The sequence below is a fragment of the Argentina anserina genome, chromosome 4 (assembly GCF_933775445.1).
Source record: "Argentina anserina chromosome 4, drPotAnse1.1, whole genome shotgun sequence".
NCBI lineage: Eukaryota > Viridiplantae > Streptophyta > Magnoliopsida > Rosales > Rosaceae > Argentina > Argentina anserina.
Window position 1 is genome coordinate 20003960 of NC_065875.1, and position 20808 is coordinate 20024767.

General features: G+C 39.1%; 2 protein-coding genes across 2 annotated transcripts; one reads left to right on the forward strand and one right to left on the reverse strand.

Annotated features, from left to right (window-relative positions):
• Positions 1-6758: 6758 nt before the first annotated feature.
• Positions 6759-9180, reverse strand: LOC126791131 (uncharacterized). Its single transcript, XM_050517537.1, has 4 exons — positions 8510-9180; positions 7955-8195; positions 7386-7503; positions 6759-7272 (listed from the first exon to the last, which is right to left on the reverse strand). Exons 1-4 carry the CDS (start codon positions 9133-9135, stop codon positions 7181-7183), a joined length of 1077 nt encoding a protein of 358 aa, XP_050373494.1. The 5' UTR covers positions 9136-9180; the 3' UTR covers positions 6759-7180.
• Positions 9181-10896: 1716 nt separating this feature from the next.
• On the forward strand, positions 10897-12856 carry LOC126791895 (uncharacterized). Its single transcript, XM_050518390.1, has 3 exons — positions 10897-10946; positions 11554-12290; positions 12637-12856. The coding sequence occupies exons 2-3, from the start codon at positions 11667-11669 to the stop codon at positions 12850-12852; spliced, it is 840 nt and encodes a 279-aa protein (XP_050374347.1). The 5' UTR covers positions 10897-10946; positions 11554-11666; the 3' UTR covers positions 12853-12856.
• The last annotated feature ends 7952 nt before the right edge of the window (positions 12857-20808 follow it).

Here is a 20808-nt window from a genome sequence, read left to right on the forward strand (position 1 = left end):
AACATATTTATAAGTGCAACAACAAACTAATTGATAACATGGAAGACACACCGCAAACTAATGTCTTCTCCCCATTGTTCACATCAATATCATGCTTCCTCTCAAGTGAAGCTCTCTACTTCCTCTATTCGATCATGCATTCTCAAACCCAATACGTCTTCGACAAGATCGTCGCCTCAACCGTCTTCTTTTTTGAAATATTAGAAATTAATAATTATATATATAACATAAAGGTTAAAATAGTGGAGAATAAGTTTGATGTAGGGTACTTTGTTCCATAAAACAACACTGTTACGTCATAAAATTCCCTAGAAACTTATTTATCTTCTCAATCTTATCACACTCCTCATCTGAAAGACACCACTTGAAAGAATTGTTACTTACTGCTAAGTTCATCAATGCACTACGATAGTAGAGAGCACCATCAAACATCAAATAGGTTGAATTCCACCTTATTGGCATATCTTGTGAAACACATTGTAGAAAACCTATGTTTTCCAACTTCTGAACCTTTTTATATATTTGATGCATTCTCATATCTTTGTGATAGAGGGATGAATCTCTTTCAGTCCATCTTGAACTATCAAGTTCGAGATATGTGCACAACATTTGACATGAAAAAAATTGCCATCTACTAAAAGCAAGCCTCTGAAAATTCCACCTCATCTTTAACTTCTCAACAAAAGAGTCATTGGTTGTTGCATTATCTAAGGTAATTGAAAATAACTTCTCTTCAATTCCCCATTCTCCTATCAAGGTAAATACTTTGTGAGCTAATGCAACTCCATTGTGAGGAGGAGGCATATGACAAAAATTAATAATCATTTTTTCTAATCTCCATTCTGAATTCACAAAGTGTGCAGTAATAGTCAAATACCCATCAGTAACTACATAGGTCCACAAATCAACAATCAAACTAACTCTTCCTTTAACTAACTCAACAAATTCGTAAGCTTCACTTTTTCACTATCATACATGTTCAAGACATGAGTCTACTCGGGAGTGTAAATTGAGGAGATATATATTGAAACACATCTCTCTGAATTTATCAATACTAAACGTATCAGAGCGTGTGGAAGGTTGTGGTGAGACAACATCACTAGTACTACATTTATTATGGTGATGCAACATGCTACATGTACCTGTTACTGAGTCACATTTGAGTATGGTTCCACACTTTTTGCATTTGGCACGTCTCACTCGATCGGGACCCTCGTCAAAATCCTCAAACATTGTCCAAACCACAGATGTCCTCGCTCTCTTTTTCCAAGCCGGCACACCTCTCACCTCATTACTGTTGGGTAAACTAACTCCTACTTCGAAAAACCTACTGATGAAATAATGGTTAAATAAACAGGATCAAATCTATCAGATCACTCAACAACTATTAGAACATGCACCATTTTGGAGAGAGTCCATAAGCAACCATCTATCTAATTCTCTGACAGAAAAAAATCATCTAATCAGAATCTTTGAAGTCACTCTACTGCTATTAAACACATTCACCATTTCAGGGAGGCCATAACCAACCATCTGCATGTGAATTTTCAGACAGAATAAAACCAGCTACATATTTTATTCCATCAAGAGTAGTGATTGATGAGTGTCAAAAGGAATTTTGAACTACCTTGAATTGTATGAAGGAATATATACAACACATGGTGGTAAATGCAGGTTAGGTAGGACTGCTAATAATATATTGGGAGTGACTGCATGCTTTTTGCCTCCTTCTCCTCTCTTCGGTGCTAAGGAAGGAATTTAGATTCATCAAAATCAACGTATACATGGTCATGGTCATATATTGCAAGTGGTGGGATGGGACTCAGGGAGAGTTCCATGCATCGTCCTTCATTTCCTGCAAAATTCCCGAATCTAGTCGACAGATCTCGAATCGAGTAACAATAATATTAGAGGTTCATGTCAAAAATTAAGGGAGATGCTCGATCGAGAATGTTTATATCATTATGCATCTGAACATAATTCCAAATACAGTAAGCTAACTAATTAATTGCCAAGGTTTAAGGTTTTTTATCGTCTAATTAATTGAATAATATATTTGAAATTAGTGACGGCAATGAGGAAATGAGGTGAGAAGTTTGGCTGAAACAAATTTAGGTTAAAGGATGGTTTCATAAAATTAAGTTCATATTGACATAAACTACACCAGAAGAGACATGATGCGTGCTTATGCAAAACTTGCCCCAAATAAAAGAAAAATTATTATATGTACTTGTTACATAGTCTACGTGACGTACCACTTAAATGAATTATTGTGTTTGTTTTTGATTGATTATTCATATTTAAATAATTTTTTCTCATTTCACCGCGTGTATGTTTACTACACCATGAACTAATATGATTGGTCGCAATATCACATGTCAGTGTCTCGTAGTATTTCAGATATCGATACACAGAATAATTACTCCACATAAAACTATAGTAGAAATTGGTTCATCTTGTAAAACTTCTTCCTTCTTAATTAAGAATGAACAACTTTCGTTTATTATTCTACTTCAATTCTGTTTATTTTGCGTCATACCTTTCTGTCATTTCTTTTTTGACTTACTGGGTGATTATGAATGGTGGGCAGGACATCAACCTTTCAGTTTGAAGTTTAAATCTCCAAGTTGCTCGAGCTCCTGGGTTTCAGCTAGGTTACAGCACGTACATGATGCTTTTTAATTACTTACTAGTTCACTATGCATTGTCTTAATTAATACATAACGTACGTACATCGATCGCGATCACCCTATTTATATCCTCATACTAGAATTGTATGAATATAAGCAGATTAAAACAAATTTGTCACTAAGATCGAGTCTAAGACAGGCGCCTCATATAATCGGAAAGATAATTGGGAAGATTTTCATTCTACCATTCACAGGAAAATGATTTATTCCGTTAAAAACAAATTACAAATCTCTGGCAAAATTATACGGTTTATCAATTATAACAGTAAAGTATAAACCACAAAATTATTAATATAGTACGTTCAACGTACAATTAATTTACGTCTGATGGCGTTTTCAATCTTTCGGTACACCCCAAACAAACTAATCGATCAATTAAGCTCTTGTACTACTAACCAAGAATCTAGCTTCAAGCCATCTTTGCTTATTAACCCTTGCAATAAAGTCTTCAACTCTTTTGTTTAGTTCCTCAGCTGGTATCCCTACAGCCTCCTCTTCCTCCTCCTTTCCTAGTTCTTGGTCTTGTTCTTGTACTTCTTCTTCATGTTCGTCTTGTTCTTCTTCCATTTCCTTCTCTTCTTCATCTCTTTCATTATCGATAACACTTTCCTCGAAATCTTCATCGTGGTCGCCGGTCTCTTCTTTCAGCATTGTCTTTCTCTCCTCGTTTTCTTGTACTTCATCAAATTTTTTGCCATCTTCAATTCCAAACGCATTGTTCTCCCGACCATCCCTTCTCACTACAATCTTCTCTTCTTTCTTGATCCCTTGAAGTATTGTCGTGGAGGGAAGTCCCCTAAGACTTCGAGTTCTCGCAACATACTCGTTATAAACCTGATCGACTGGAGATGAAGTTTCCTTGCCACAGATCCTTGATTCCCCAATAAGGAACACCACAATGCAATTTACCATCACGAACAGGCAGCCAGGGTTGACAAACCACGACCAAGAATTGGGAAGAGAATCAAACAAGAGATGTTTGATAGTGTAAAAAGAATTGGGAAACGAATAAGAGTAGGAACAAAATAAACTGCAAGCTAGTGCAAGAACGGAATGAAGAATGAGACTCTGGAAAAACGGATCACTCTTCTTGTAGAGGTTCATGGCTCGAAACTTTTGAGCCTTGATGGGATCCATTAATCAATCAAACTTTTGAAAGATAAATGTATCTCTGACCCTTTGAGAGGAGCCGATCAATCGATCGAGGAGATCACTGAATTAGGCACTGAGGTTTTAATTCACGTCTGACTGAACGTAAAGAAATGAAAACAATGAGGTATATATAGTGCGAGAAAAGGTGGTCAGATATTTTGTTGTGGGGATTAAAAAGGATTCATGCTTCTGTATCATTTATTTATTAAGAAAAATGGAATGGGGGAAGGTTTGCTTTTGCAAAAAGCTATATAGTATAGGACTATAGGCAGGTTGAGAATGTGTTCAATTGGCATGGGTGCTTTTGTTTTTCAGCCTCCGTTTGCTTTCCACATTTCCTTTCTTGAGTTGATGGTTTTCAATTTTCCTCTTCTCAGCTAAGAAACACAAAAGACTATACATCAGCAAATTAAGACTTATGTGAGCTGGGCAGCTAGTGGTTTTTGCCCCTTTCCAAGATCACCTTTGATGTACATTCGATATGTGACGTACATGCATGCTTAATTTCAAATCATGATCTTATGTTAGAACCTAGCACTAAAAGAATACAATCAAGAACTATAATACCACTAGCTGGCGGATCCAGCCTTGGCTTAATCCTAGGTGAGTTTTTAAGGGGTTAGAAAAAAGAAAAAAAAAACTCATCATATGTACACTAACATAATTGATATCCTCAATTCTTACTACATGGAAGTAGTTGTGATTGTCTCTGAAATGTTATTTAAATTTTACCACCAAGTATAAATACTACTGCATTTGACTAGAACAGATAATTAATAATTTCGAATTCGGATCTTTTTGTGTTAGAACCAATTAGCTAAAAAAGATAGTATAATTAGTCGATAGTGTCAATAAGATTTTGTTTGAAACTCAAAGATTAAAGGTCTAATGCCGATGATGGTGTAATATGCATGAACTGATATATATTGGTTCAAAATTGTTAGTGTATGTTCTAAATATTTGTGCTTTAAAATATTTTATCTTGTCCAGATTCGTTGATTTTTTTTTCATTACAATTAGTTCGGGTAACAATTTGATCATGAATCCACCACTGTATAGTATTATACTCTTTCTCATAATCACTCGTTCCTTTTTCGTTTTCATAAGCTCAATCATCCTTGTCAAATGTTTAGCTATGTTGTATACTAGTCTCATGCCAATGTTACAACCTACGATATTAGATTGTTTACCCCGAGATCGATTCTATATCAATTTGCCTACATTTTTCGCTATAAATATTCCTGTAATTAGTATTAATCATTGCATGCATGGGATTTTCCCGGTTTTTTCACTGCTTCATTTGGTGTCACCAGTTATTTCCATACATAAAATTATAAGGTTTGAGAAGATGTGATTAGATTTGATCACCTAGTATTGCTGTTCCTGATCTATCTAGCGAGTGTGTTAGGCATCACAAAGGGAAGAGCTAAACTCGCCGTAAAAGTTCTCTGAATACCATCTTACCTTGGTACTGGTTTGCTTTTCCCCTTATAATTGAGTAGCGAGGCCAGACTGGCACACTTCGCAGTTGAGTTGAATAAAGAAAAGGCACTTTGTGGAAAGAGATGCATATAGTGCAAGGCCGCCGTAGTCCGTAGACAATTCAACTGTCGTTTTAATTAGGTGTGGAGAGAGCACATAAATTTGATTCACAAGAACTACTTAATTAGAACGTACTACCTAGTGCTCTGATATAAGAAGGCATGCGAAGAATGGAAAACTCCAAACTAAGCCTAGAAAACGATCTGCATGGTGGTGGATTTGCAAAAGGCAAGGCTATTTGGGAACTTACCAAGCAACTTTCCTTCCCATTAATCGTATCTGATTGTTAATCTATCTATGTGAATATACAAATGCAATTTGGTTTCATATGAAGCAAAGTATATACTAGACAATATACTTGTTGCGACTTTTTGATTCTGAGGAAACACAAATCTGTTCAATGAATGGCATAAGTTGCTTTTTACTACATGGACGGGTTAACAGATTCCATACAAAAGAAGCTCCACTTCTTCAGTTCTTCACCTCAAAACAGAGAAAGAGAGAAATAGTGGAGTCCATGTAATTGTTGGTGAATGAAGCTTCACAGAAGCAATGACCAAGGACAAAAGCAATGCTTTTGATGATCTACAGGACTTGGCTAGCATACACTAGACAATGATCTCTCAAAGAACTAATAATGCCTTTAATTCTCTCAACTACTGTCAAAAACTAGAACAAAACGTGCGATCATGTTTGACACTATTATAACTCAAATAATATGAAGTTAATTAAAAAGCTATTATATTGCGTATATTTCTTCTTTTTGGTCGAAATTATATTTACTAGTTACTATCCAGCCTGGAAGTGGTCATTTTTGTATTTTGAAGACAATGAAGCACAGGCTGCACAGCCAAACCAAATCTAACCACAAAAACAAGACCTGAAGATACCCTTGGTGCTATATTTTAAGCTGAGAAGTTCCAAATTCGATTTTTCTCCAAGAGGAGATTAACTGTTAATATTCGGAATGCAATCACCAGCTGAGAATTTCCAAACTCGATTGAAATGTGATATGCTACTCCTTTATAATTGCATTAGCGTCTCTTTAAGGAAAAGCCAGAGTTGTCCTTTTGGTATCATTATAATGTCACAACAAACATGTTGAACAAATTTGATTTAAGAAATTAGAAACTCATTAAACGTGGGGCTCTAGGCAGTTCAGCTTCTCCAAAGGTTGGTTAATATAGAAAAATAAACTTATGAGCTGTGCATGGATTTATTTTGAATGATTTGAGTGGTTGGAGAAGTTTACAATGAAGAATAAATCAATTTTTGTAGACATCATTACAATACTGAATCATTAGAGATTCTACTTGGCTTCAAATTATGAAACATGCAGTACCCAATTTCTGTAGAGAGCAAAATGAATCATAACACAGAAGTTCGGCCAGAGAGAACAAATTAAAGTCACTTTCATTAAAATGATGATAGACGCCAGCTAAAGATACAACAGAAAGGCACTATCACAGCTTCGATGAAATAGCACCTAGCAACATATGCCACCCTCCAAAGAAAATAACTCAAAGTCGACAACAGAGGAAAGAAAAAAAAATGCCTGTAGAAACATCACGAGTACTATAGAGATGCTCAGAAGCAGGAACTGAAACCTGCTAGTTGGAGTCAAAGATAATCGATCTAGCTAACAAAAAATGAATGCTATGCAATGATCGAATCCTCCTCGTGACTCAAAAAAGAGTCTGGAGAATTAGATTGCATGCCAATTACTAATGGAACAAATTAATAGAAGAACTACTACTTAATCTCTCTAAAGCCACAAAACTGCAGGACAAGTGCCCTCAGAGAACCATAGCGACCTTCTCCTGGGAAACAAAAGACAAGGGATGGGCAATCAAGGGTTCATAGTGATCCGCTCCAGCCCCACACCAACCTGTATGAAGAAAAGGTTCAGAAATGTAGTCCTAGAGATAAAATTGAAAAAAATCATAAATGCCTGACACGTAAATATATTTCCAGCTAGAGGACTAGTATTTTGTATCTTACCTGTTCCTTTCATGAAAAGAAAGAATGGCGGTTCACAAATGCGAGTCCTTGGTCGGTGAGGAAGGAAGAAAACACAATTGTCCTCATCAACCATTGCATCTGATCCATGTGCTTGAACCTGTAATTGTGAAGCCACGCAAGAAAGCTTAATAAAATAATGTATAGTCTGGTAAAACATCAAAGCTTCAAATGTGAAGAAATCAATTAATGTCCCAATTCCCCCATAATGCAAGAAATGACAAATTAATCAAGTGCACACATAGGTTTGTATAAAACTGTACTGATACTTGCACACTGATATATGAGAGGTCACTACAGCTCCATGAATACAAGACATGCAAGAGATTTAAGACAACATGGGATAACTACTCCATGAACTTAGTTGTGTAACCTCATCCCCATTAGAACACTCTGTACATCAACAAACTTATAAGCATTTCAGTACACTAAACCCTTGCCCAATGTAGCCAAGTAAACAATCAAGCCAACTTCGTAAAATCACACCCAATAAGGAATATGACTTCCCAATCATCAAAATCATGGATTCGCAGTGTAAAACTTTTTCTTACCACATATATCTCGCGCTTAAACTCTGTTGCAAGACACTCGATTGCTATATCATCTCCAAAAGCCGCGGCATGGCCTTCTCTATTTTCATCGATTGTTAATAATCCTTCCTCTGTGTACTGCAAGGTGATGATATCGTATTCATCATCTGGCGAACCAGAGATCAACATGTATTTCGCCCAACCGGGTCCGTCACACACTGAGATACATCTCTCTTTGTAAATAGACTCTGCCGCCAGCTCCCTTCACTCAGAAGAAACCAAAAACCAGACAATTTCAATAACACATCCTAAGATTCAAAACCAACAAGTACAATGCCAATCAATCTTATAGAGATCGAAAACCCCAAGATGCACATGTTCATCAATGTTTGGACAAGATATTCAATCTCTAAGATCTGTACTTCAATAAAGATCAGATTTTTTTTTCTAGATTTTATTTTTGAACTAATTAAAAATTGAAACTTTATAAGAGTCTATGCATTACTAAGGAACATCATCATCATATTCAACAATGTAAAGAACACGGATTCAGATTTAGATCCCTGAAACTATTACCTCTGCATTCCCAGCTGAAGCAGCTCGTCAATGGCGGAGTCGAGACTCACGCGCTCGTCCTTCTTGGCCAAAAGCTTGACCTCCTGAATGACGTGTATCCCCCACCCCGCCCTCAGATCAGGCGCGTAGAGATGCCTTATGACGTCGTTGATGACGTCCCTCTCCTCCGCGCTCGCAGATCCGAAGTCCTCCAGGAACCTCCCCACCGTCCGCCTCCTCAGCTCCCGCGCGTCGACCTCAAGCGCCGCCTTCATCGCCTTCCGCGACGCCGTGAAGAGGCAGTTCCCGTCGGAGGAGACCTCCCCGCCGTGCGAGAGTCTGAAGACGACAGACGAGCCGCCGCCCTCCGCCTCCGGATGCTTCCAGAGAACGCCCTTGGAATGAAGCCGCTGGAGGTGCCGCCGCTGCTGCTCCTCCAGGCCCACCACAGCCCCCCACGCGTCGTCCGCCGTCGCTGACTGGTCAACGAGATCGGCGGCGTGTAATTGATCCTCCTCCACCTCCTCATGGAGCGGCGGCGCCGACTTGGCCGGAGAGTCGCGCCAGGCGACGGTGGGGGAGGAGGTCTGGAATGCCTCGGTGACGGTGACGGCGACGGTGGTAGAGTCACAGAGAAGCTTCCCCATTTCCCTTTTCCTCTTCCAAATCTTTTTTATTTTTTTTTCCCTTTTTTTTTCTCTTCCCTCCTCCTTCCGTTGAGAAGTTGCAGAAGAAGAGAGAGAGAGAGAGAAAAAAAAGGGTTAACGGATAGATTTTAAGACGAGCGGGACACGTGGCATGATCCGGCGTGTTTTTGACATTTTTAAGGACAATGCTGACCGTGAGGAGAGTGATAACGTAAGCTGGAGGAGCATGGAGAGTGAAGCTGATGAGGCAGTCAACCACATTTTTTCTAGTCACCGAAAAATAATAATTATTATTATTATATTTTCCCTTTCGCACTAGACTAGACGTTGGTTGTTGGCATATGCTGCTCGGCTGTGAAAATATTCGAGGTGGTGTGACACGTGTGGATTCAGTCCACTAGCCAATTAGGTTTGGACAACTCGGATTTTCAAATCTGGTGCGGGAAGCAACGGTTTTAAAAGTGACGTGGCATTGTGCGATTGGTAAGAATTTCGGGTACATGATGTTGATGATGCAACGAGGGAAATTCTGCTGTAAATGGAGCTATTATCAGCTCTGAACAAAGTCTAAGCATGGAAAGTGCGACAGTTGATGAAGTGAAGCTACTGGGTCAGGCTTTTGAGGCAATCGTGATCTTGGTCCAGGAGTAGCAGCACATTGTCTTGCTAAAGAGGCAGTTCGAAGCAATGGGATGAAGTTCAAGAACTCCCTGGCTCTATAGAGTGGTAGGTGATGATTTGTTCAGATTAACAACCAGCAAATTGGTTACAACAAGAAGCTGAACTAAGAGTCAGTAAGTGGCTTTGGTGCTAAAAATTGGGGAGATGGTTGGTTCACCTAAGATTCCTAAGGTTTAAGAACTAGGATATCAATATATTTATGTCATTCATTAATGGAACCTTAATTCTCCTGCAGACTCTCGACTACCGCGCGCGTTATCAGTTGGGTGATCATTTACCCTGACATCCTCTAACATCATATTCCTTTAATCCTTTTGGAGCACTTGAGGCACCTGAATTTACCCAAGTAATATCGAGCAAGTCATACACTGATCTAATTCTCTACTCTACATAATATACAGACGTTAGAGTCCATATATATGGACAATACGTACTGTATATTGGATGATCTTGATTGCTAGCCTAGTCAATTTAAGAAAGTTTGGATGATCTTGCTAGCCTAGTTAACTCAAGAAAGTTGAGATAGCGGTAGGAGATTACCCTTATTGAAGTCTGGGGAGTATTTTGGAAACCTGCAGGTAGAATATTACTGCAATTTGGCATCTCCTGTTAACACAATCAATCAGGATATTTGAATCACCCTTTAAGATAAATGACCGTGTATATATGCAGCTAGAAGACCATCTAGATCTCCAAGGTTTGTTTGTGTTGTCTTTTTTTTGATCGATTGTGTGTTTGAACTTTTGATCAAGCGAGTTGTAGTTATATATTTTCTTTTACGGTACAATGGATCGGACTTTCCTTCTTTTTTTTTTTTGTTGTAAACTAAAAATAGTTTGATCTGATCCAGTTTCCCTACGATGAGTCGATGACCCGATTCTGATCAGAACGGCAAGACTCATATTGACACGTGGTACTGTATACCTCCTCCAGGTGGCACAACTGCCAAGTGTTAACTATATTGAGAATTTGAGATCCACGTTCCAGTACATCAACGAAACACTTTGTCACCCCAACCTCGTTTTTCAGTGGCCTCATCACCCCCATGATTCGTCGTCTCCTTCGGACGATCTGGTTTTGGTTTTGAATGAATCATTTGCTTGCTAGCTAGCTCCCTCATATCTTCATCAGTAAGATCTCTCTGTAACTTCATTCCTCCTCGTCATCTTGGTTGCATGCCAAGTGTTATATGTGATTTAACTTTACCTTGAGCTCAAGCCTCTACTTATACATGAATCATGGTATTTTACGTTTTGTTATCGATAAAAGGATGGTACATTACGATTCGTAGGAGAATAATGATCTGGATAATGGTGGTTACAGTTTTTTTTTAAGAGAGAGAATGGTGCTTACAGTTTAGTTTCAGTATAAGCTAAATTTTCATATTTTAACGATTGCAATAGATGAAAAATGTTCTTTCTGCTACCACTTAGGTTGATCTGTTTCACTTGTCAATCGTTCATCATTGCACCTAACATGTCAAGCTTTCTTGATTGATAGCTTATACATACATAACATCTACAGATAAAGTAATGAATGACTACCTAGAGCTGAATCGCCTGTGTCTCTGGCATTTAATGTTTAATCCTCTAGATATATGTACATGTATCCTGCCGGAAATATCATAGCTGATTTCATGTAAACGTTCATCTTTTGAAAGGATATTGTAGGATGCATGTTGAAGATGTTTGGTTCTGATGATTCTTCATGACCCTGAAAGTTTGTTCCTCTTTTCAGGTTTCGTATCACTTCCTAAATCCAGTGATCCTTTCCTATTCAGACTTTTATAGCTCCTTGATTCAATAGTCATTTAGTTGCCAAGAGCATCGTTTACAAGGAAGTAAACAACAATGTCTGGCGTATCGGTTGCTGTGGCTCCCAGGTCGGAGCCTGATAAAAGTACAACTGCTGGATCAAAACCCCAAGAAAAGCCGCATCGCCTGCTTCACCAACAGCAGCAGCAGCCAGCCGTAGGAGGTGTCATGGGGTCATTGCGTGTGATTGAGCTCCAGCTTGTGGCATTCATCATGGTGTTCTCAGCCAGTGGCCTCGTCCCGCTCCTTGATTTGATATTCCCTGCTTTCGCCTCGGCCTATCTCTTAGTACTGTCACGTTTGGCCTTCCCATCCCATGGTCACGTCTCTTCGGGCTCTCAGGAGATTTTCCAAGGAAGCAAATTCTTCAGGCTGTATGTGATTGTGGGAACTACCGTTGGACTATTCTTGCCGTTGGCTTATGTTTTGGGTGGTTTTGCAAGGGGTGATGAGCACGCAGTGCGTTCCGCAACACCTCACTTGTTCTTGCTCTCCTTTCAGATTCTGACCGAAAATATCATAAGTGGCTTGTCACTGTTTTCGCCACCAGTTAGAGCGCTTGTTCCGTTGCTCTACACAGTTAGGAGAATTTTTGTCATCCTTGATTGGATGAATGATGTCTGGCTGAACAAGACTCTTCCTGCAAATGCACATGTGAAGGTACTCACTCCCATACTAGTTACCCCAAATATGCCATTTGTTTTGTGATACTCGAATCATTTTTTTTTTCATTTTTTTGTGGCCTTGTACCTAATTTGATATGTTATAACGTTGGCTGTATGGGAGATTTAGATGGGGTTTTCTGTCTTTATACATTGTAAGAAGTTCTGGTAAAAGATGGACATATGATATATATGTTCATGAGAATTCATAACAAATTTATGTTGAGTAGGGTAATCCGACGATGTGATGTTGTCATGCTCGTATATTACATATCCTCGGGAAGTTTTGGTTAAGAAAAATTGACTTGTGTCTTAAACTAACTATATATAATGGTGGGTTGCAGGATGTGGCATGGTTTTGGTTTGGAAGGACCTTGGCTGTGGCCAACTTCTTATATTTCTCCCTCAATTTGTTTGGGTTTTTGATTCCTCGATTTCTTCCGAGGGCCTTTGAGAAGTACATGAGGGAGAGGGAGGAAGTTCATTCCAAGACTGCAGAAGACAAGCGCTCAGCAGTGTTAAATAAATCGGAATCAGCTCCAGATAAGAAGGCTGACTGATTCCTTGCCTGCACAATCTGGTTGATTTACACTTGTGTTTGTAGAACTACCTCGCTTCGCACATGGACGTTGAGCAACTTGCTGTTTTGAATTTTGTAGTTTTCTTCACTTAGTTTGTTGGTGCCTTTTATCAGTTTATGCATGGATTATCAATCGTGAGTGTTTGCTATCTGTAACTTCTGTTTTTCTTTTCCCATCCGATTCAAAGGGGAGCTCCTATAAACCTGTTGCAGTAGCCAATAACAGATGTGTAGAAGTATGCTCAAAACACTCACTATAGTTTACACTTTTTGAGGTAGGCTAACTACTAAATCACAAGAATTTAAAGCTCTGTAAATGAGTTATGAATTATGATGTGCTTCACTACTTATAGATTGAATCTAAGTGTTAAGAAGAAGCTTCACAAAGAGATCCAGGCAAGCCTTTTAGAGTGTTCTATTATTCTGAAGGGCCAGTAGAGGTGTGGAGGCAATTTTATTTTCTGCTACACTTTCTTCGGATTACGGGTTGAATTAATGCCGAAAGAACTTGTTCAAGATCAACGTAAGGATGAAATAAATATAGACGTTGTTTCAGCATCAATTAGCTGTGCGAGACATCCCTGTTTAGATTGGAGATGGGCAAACCTGTATGAATTGACATTGTAATGTTCGGCTTCACAGAAACCTGTTTGGATTGACGTTGCAGTATAAGGTTCGGCTTCAGCGACAATGAGGATTATATCAAATAAATAAAAACAAATTGCACGGAAGAACAGGGACGCTATAGCATGAGCTTTGGGAGAACGGTCTAGTTTGGTACTTGAACTCCAGCTTCAACTGTAGCACCGCTTGCATTTCAATTTCATTCAACGGTCCATGTATAGGGGGCATTAGTATGAACATTGGAATAACAATAAGTTAGAATGAGCTCTAGCGTCAATTGTAGCAACCTTAGCAATTCAAATCTTCAATAAGAGGTCATTATATAGGGGTTCTTGTATACTATGAACTCTAAGATAACAGAACTTGACTATTTTCCAGATACTGCGTTTTAGCAAGAAATAGAGTGACAGTTTAAGAGGCACCTCGAACCTAATTTACAAGTACCAAAAAGAGTTCTAATAACAAATAAATGTAATTGTTAAGCAAAAAAAACCAATGTTTAAGCATCTCTGTATATCTCAGTAGAGTTCCCCATCTCTGAATTTCAGGACTATGAAAAGACATTACATTTAACTCTGAATGCAAGGCAAAGCCACTTAATACGAGAAATGAATAGATTAATCATCTCTTACTTCCATCAGCAGAAGTCCCATGTGACCTTGTTGCCAAATCAACCTTTCCTCGGGTTACTTGCTTAGCTTGGCCTTCCTAGGTCATCATAACAAGAAGAGCAAATATTGTCATTATTTCAACCACTAGACAGTAACTTAAGAGCAAAATTACTACAAGTTCACAATATATATAGCAACAGCCAGCTGATACCATCATCTAAGATACAAAATCCAGAGTAAGCAAGCTAACACTCGAATGAGAATGAAAGTCAGATACTAAGAGGAAACATTACCAGTAAACTGAGTTGTTACATGCATAAACTACTGAGTTCTCTAAAAGCTGGCATAAACTACCGAGTTTTATTTGCTTACTGTTTCCACTAGGCATGCATTACTACAATGGTCAAATTAGGCATTGCATGACATGAGTATGCAAGCAACATATGTGTAGATTTATGCTTCCATGCAGGCTATTTGGGAATGAAAAACTTACATGACATGAGTCAGATGGCTATAAAAATGCCATTTTTTCGTTCCCAAACAGCCTGCACGGAAGCATAAATCTACACATGTTGCTTGCATGACTCGCCTCTCCCAACCCTCCATTAAAGCTACTATGCAGATCAATAGATGTTATACACTGGATATGGCTGATTTTTGGTGTTTGCTCCCCGGTCCCTTGTTGATGGAGCAGCTGCAGCTGCACAATACTTGATGAACAGTCTACTTTACATAACTCCCATAAACAGTATAAGCCGACTCACAACAGTTGTTACTCTACAATACCTTTTATGTAAATCAACACATTCAACCGTTTCGACGACAATTCATGTATTTATCAAGAATCCATCACTTACTATGAAGTCAGGTGCAAATTGATTAATTGAACTATATTCATAAGCTGGAAGAAGAAATATTAATTGCATGTATTTTACCTGCAGAAGTTCTTCAAAAACATTGTCCAGCGAGATGATAGTCATATTACCAGTGACTTCACCATCCTTAATATCCATTGACAAAATGAGGTTAATTTGTTTCTCCAACATTAATGTGTAAGAGTGCTTGCTTTTTTTAATGTTAGTATCCTAGGTATGTACATTGTCTGAATTTTAATCTGTGCTTGGATATCAATGGAGTTTGGGAGCCATGCCACCGATATTGTTTCTTTCATCTCTTTCTCCCCCAGACATGGGATTTGTTGATGGATATGAGCCTTAACTTTCCCGCTGGCTTTTACCATGGCAACACCTCTAAAACTCATTCAAATATCATACAGTGGCATATCGTGGGAACTCTGGGAATATGAGCCACAAATGAAATTAAAGAGAAGTTTTTAAAGAAGTGGAAGCATACTTCGGAGAAGACTTTCTACCTGATCCACACAAGACAGTGGAGAACAGGAAATCATCAGACATACCAATTACAGTTTACTGTGTTTAGTATCTAGATTCTAGAATGGATAATCAATACGAAACTCCTTAAAGATCGAAGTTCTAATACTAACCAGGAGAAGTCCAATAATATTCCTTGGATTCCCAGAATAGACAGGAACTCAACTAGGTTCCCGAGCAAGAACTTCCTGAGTTATATTAGAGACGAATATAAATGTAATCAGATAAAACACAATCAGTTTTACAACTTAATGCTAAAACCAATTTACTAAAATTAAAGAAATATTTACATGTCTTGATGTTGTATATGAAAATTAATAAACTTCTTGAGTCAATCTTGATTGTAGAAACTGAAATATTGAATGTAGTATGCAAGTGAATAATGCCAACTAGTAAACTAGTTATGTTTCTGAAAGATTACAAAGCATCACTAAACCTTCTACCAAATGTTAAAGGATAACTCATTGATTAGACTACCCTTGTTTTAGACAATGATGATGTGAAGATAATTGATTGAGAAGGGGAACTTACAACTCCACCCATGAATTGACGTACAAGGAAAAGGTTGATGCAATAGCCGGCATAGCTTCCTCAGCAGTCTGTTGACAAATGAAAACATAATAAAGACTATGATGCATTTCACTGACTTATTAGAATCAACAACAGGAATAACATACACAAATGTTCAGTGTTAGCGTGAGTAATGGATGGACATATGGAGAGACAGCTTTGTGAGCTGTGTGAACCATATTATTCATGGTGGTAGAACAGCTAGGACGCATCATTAGACATAGTGTTACAGCAATGCAATTATGCAAGCTCATTTCCTATAAATAGCTAGTTTTAGCTTTGTATCAAATACTCAATATCAATACAAATCTCAATATTCAACTTGGTATCAGAGCCGTTTTTCTTCTGGGTTTGTTTCTGTCATACTTACTTGGTTGGTTGCAAACTTGCTCCACCGTTTTTTTTCTCTCGTTTGGCGTAGGTGTTTTTGCCAGACGTCCGGATAAGCAGCAACACCTGCATCACCCAGCATAAGCTCCAATTGCACCGGTCTTGTCCAAATGTTGCCCTCCGACGTCGTCTGCTCCCCGTCGCCACTGCCCTCCGACGGTCGCCACTGCCTTTTTCGGTCGCCAGCTCCGACGCCGCTTCCAATCATCTGGATCGGCGTCCGTGCCTCTGCCCCGACGCTGCATCCAGTCGATCAGATCGGCGATGCCCTGCTCCGACCGACGCCCTGCTAACTCGACGACGACGTGCTGCTCCCGCTCGGTCTGATCTCCGACGTTCCCCGTCGTCGCCTCCTCGCCAACGCAGCAGTAGCGACGACCCAGATTGGCGTCGATCTTCAAACACCGGTGATCTGACCTCGGCCCTCAATCCCAAATCGGCCCTTCAGCCTCCGGTTGTGTGAACCCGAAACAAAAAAAAAAAGAAGGGATTTTATTAACTTGGAGACCCGACCCGAGAGGGGCCTGACCCTTTTTCTGCTTCCTTGTCAGTGCATTTTCACCGACTGTACTTGTGCACCCGAGGCAGGTTCCTATCAGTTTTTTTTTGTTTCCGCTGCATTATTGCTGATTTGTGATTTGATTTGATTTACAATGGGTTATGGAGACGAAGAAGAGAGTTCTTAAATCAATGATGTTCAGAAATTTGAAGTATCTGTCAAGAATTCTGAAAGTGGTTCTTTTGGGGGAGCCAAACTCAATGGGGACAATTTTCATAAATGGAAGAGAATTATGACAGCCCATCTCCGAGGAACGCACAAGATAGGACATGTAACCGGAGTAACTAAGGCTCCCAATGAAGATGTTGTTGTTGCCTACACTAAATTGGACAATGATGATGGTCTTGTAATGTCAATCTTGTGGAAAGCTATGAATGAAGAGATAGTTGATCTGGTGGAGGCATGTGATACCGCACATGCAATATGAAAGACATTGGAAGTCCTATTTACTAAGGACTCTGATTTTATACAGGTTCATGAGTTAATGTGCACAGCTTTTGCAATGCACCAGGATGGGCAACCAGTGGCGCAATATTTCACCAAGCTGAAGAATATTTGGGCTGAGATTGATGTGAAACGTCCTTGCATGATTAAGAATCAGGAGGATATTGTTTCGTACCAAAAAGAGAAAGAGCTTGAGCGAGTTCACCAGTTCCTGAAAGGTCTTGATGCAAAGCATAACAGTGCGAAAGGAGAGCTGCTCAGAAAGACCGAACTCCTAGCCTAATCACAGCTTTCACATATATCCGTAAGGATGAGTCTCAGCAGGAGAGTCTTCATAAGACACAAGTTGAAGTTTCTAGCCTTACTGTTCAGACTAGATCTCCAACATCATCCCTTCAGCAAGCAACTTTAGCTCCACTTTATAAGCAAGGACCACCACCAGACTTCGGGAATCAGCCCCGCCCTCTTTGCTCTTATTGTCATGATACAAATCATGCTCGTGCAACCTGTTGGAAGTTGTATCCACACCTTAGGCCCCAGAGGCCTAATTATCGTCCTAAGGCGAAAGCAGCTATTCAACTGGTCCAGGAACCAGATATCTATGTTGTAGTTGGACATGATCATCATACAGCAGGAGGAGCAACGCCCACAACATCAATAGCTGGTCGTGGTAAGATTGGTATGGCTTTACATATTTCTCACTTTGTTGGTTTTGATACATGGATTATTGATTCTGGTGCGTCCGATCATATGATTTATGAAAAATCTTATTTTACTATATTATCTCCTCCATCAGTACCATATGTTACTAATGTTAATGGTGATGCATTCCCCGTATTAGAGAAATGGTCAGTTCGTATTACTCCCATAATAGAGCTTCACAATGTGCTATGTGTACCTGTTTTATCTCATCATTTGATATCTGTCCCACAATTGAACACTGAAGCTAAGTGCTATGTGACATTTTTTCCCATGTATGTGATATTTCAAGATCTTCTCACCGGTGAGTTAATTGGTCGGGGGTATCTAAGGGGCAGGTTGTTTCATCTGGATCAGACATGCTGGGGAGAAACCATGGGCACCATCCCGGATCGCTTTACTCTCCACTTCTGATTAGCTAAGTGAAGTTTGGCTATGGCATCGTCGCTTGGGGCATCCATCTTTTAGTGTTATGAAAAAATCCATGCCTACTTTGTTTCTTGGTGTGGATGAGTCCGCTTTTTCGTTGTGAAACATGTGTTTTGGGCAAGAGTCATCGATCTACTTATTCCCCTAGTACTTCTAATAAAAGTACTATTCCTTTTGAATTAATTCATTCTGATGTTTGGGGACCCTCCAAAGAGTCTACTGTGTCGGGAATGCGGTATTATGTGTCATTCTAATAAAAGTACTATTCCTTTCGTGGATTGTTCTTCTGAAAACCAAAAATGAGATTTTTCCGGCTTTTCAAGCCTTCTATACCACTGTCCAAACACAATATAATGCCACAATTAAAATTTTGCGTTCTGATAATGAGAGGGAATATGTGAATCATGTCTTTCAGGAGTTCTTTCACGCACACAGAATTGTTCATCAAACAACGTGTCCTTACACACCTGAGCAGAATGGAGTTTCCGAAAGAAAAAATCGTCATTTACTTGATATTGCTCGGTGTATTCTATTTAGTGCCCATATGCCTAAATACCTTTAGGGTGATGCTATCATAACTTATGCTCACCTCATTAATCGTCTTCCATCGCGTGTCCTTGAAGGCAAAGTTCCATATGAGGTGCTTGCATCCCATGTTTCCTTACCCTCTTTTCATAATCTTCCCGCCCTTGTTTTCGGTTGTGTTGCTTTTGTCCATCTTCCAAAACATCAGAGGTCTAAGTTGGATGTCCGAGCAGTTAAATGTGTGTTTGTTGGATACAGAGGACATCAGAAAGGGTATAGGTGCTATCATCCACCTACCAGAAAAGTATTATGTCACTATGGATGTTACTTTCTTTGAGGACATGAGCTATTTCACGTCTTCTAATACTGCTCTTCAGGGGGAGAATTCATATTTTGATTAGTTGTATCATGGAGAGGGTGAGACAAGTCAGGCATGAGATATGGTGACAAGTTCGATTGAGATTACTGATGTGTCAGCTACACATGCACCACCAGATAATTCTGGTATAGTCACTCCAGAGATTCAGGTACCGGAAGCTAACAGCACAACTGCCCCTCCTGCCTCCCCTACTGTTGTTTATACTCCTGACCAACGTTTCCCTGGTACAGAAGATCACTCATTTGAGGTTAGTCATTCTATTGGGGCTAATACTAGTAAAGCTAATAGTAGAAAATATGTCTTGCCAAATAGGTCTACTATGGGTCAGCCAACAAAAAAATATGAACCTACCCTTCAGGCTAAAGCTAAGTATCTTGTGGCAAATTTTATGTCTACCAAAAGATTATCTAAGTCATATGAATCATTTGTGAATCAAATTTCTGCTGTATCAATATCTAACAAAGTGCATGATGCATTGTGAGATCCAAAATAGAGGAAAGCGATAGAGGAATAGATGGAAGCATTACGGAAGAACAATATTTGGGAACTTGTATCTCCACCACATGACAAGAAGGCAGTGGGATGTCATTGGGTGTTTACAGTGAAACATAATCCAGATGGGTCAGTGAGCCGGTATAAAGCACGCCTAGTAGCAAAAGGGTTCTCCCAGACATATGGCATAGACTATGATGAGACATTTGCACATGTTGCAAAGATGAACATTATTTGGGTATTGCTCTCTTTTGCTGCTATCTTAAACTGGTCACTTAGACAGTTTGATGTTAAAAATGCATTCCTTCATAGAGAACTTACAGAGGAAGTGTATATGGATTTTCCTCTTGGATATGTGACAGCTTCTCCAGACACTACAACACAAAACATGATTTCCGACCCTAGAAATAGTCGAAAAAAACACTCATTTGGTCGTTAATACTCTTTCCGACCAAATAAATCGGCTCAGGCTCGGTCGGTACTACCCTGGTCACAAATGCTCTTTTTCGACTATCTTGGTCTGAAATAATAGTTATTTACAACCAAAGTTACCGTCGGAAACTCTGTCGGAAATGTCACTCTTTCAACCAAAAAACCCTTGTTGGAAAATAGTTGGGAATAATATCATTCACAACCAAATTACTCGTCGGAAATGAGTTTCATATTGTCGGAAAGACTACTTTTCCTGTCAATATATCTCGTCGGTATATGGTTGGATTTTTTATTTTCGACGACTGAATTTCGATCCATTGCTTGTCGAACTTCTTTTTTTTATAATTTATTATTTTTTTTAACATGGGTCAAATATATCAATTACATTATT

Coding starts and splice junctions, on each gene's coding strand:
- LOC126791131 (XM_050517537.1), bottom strand. CDS start 9,135: ATGGGGAAGCTTCTCTGTGACTCTACCACCGTCGCCGTCACCGTCACC. Junction 8,196..8,509: donor CTTCAGCTGGGAATGCAGAG/GTAATAGTTTCA, acceptor TTCTGAGTGAAG/GGAGCTGGCGGCAGAGTCTA. Junction 7,273..7,385: donor TCTTTTCATGAAAGGAACAG/GTAAGATACAAA, acceptor TTCTTCATACAG/GTTGGTGTGGGGCTGGAGCG.
- LOC126791895 (XM_050518390.1), top strand. CDS start 11,667: ATGTCTGGCGTATCGGTTGCTGTGGCTCCCAGGTCGGAGCCTGATAAA. Junction 12,291..12,636: donor CTGCAAATGCACATGTGAAG/GTACTCACTCCC, acceptor GGTGGGTTGCAG/GATGTGGCATGGTTTTGGTT.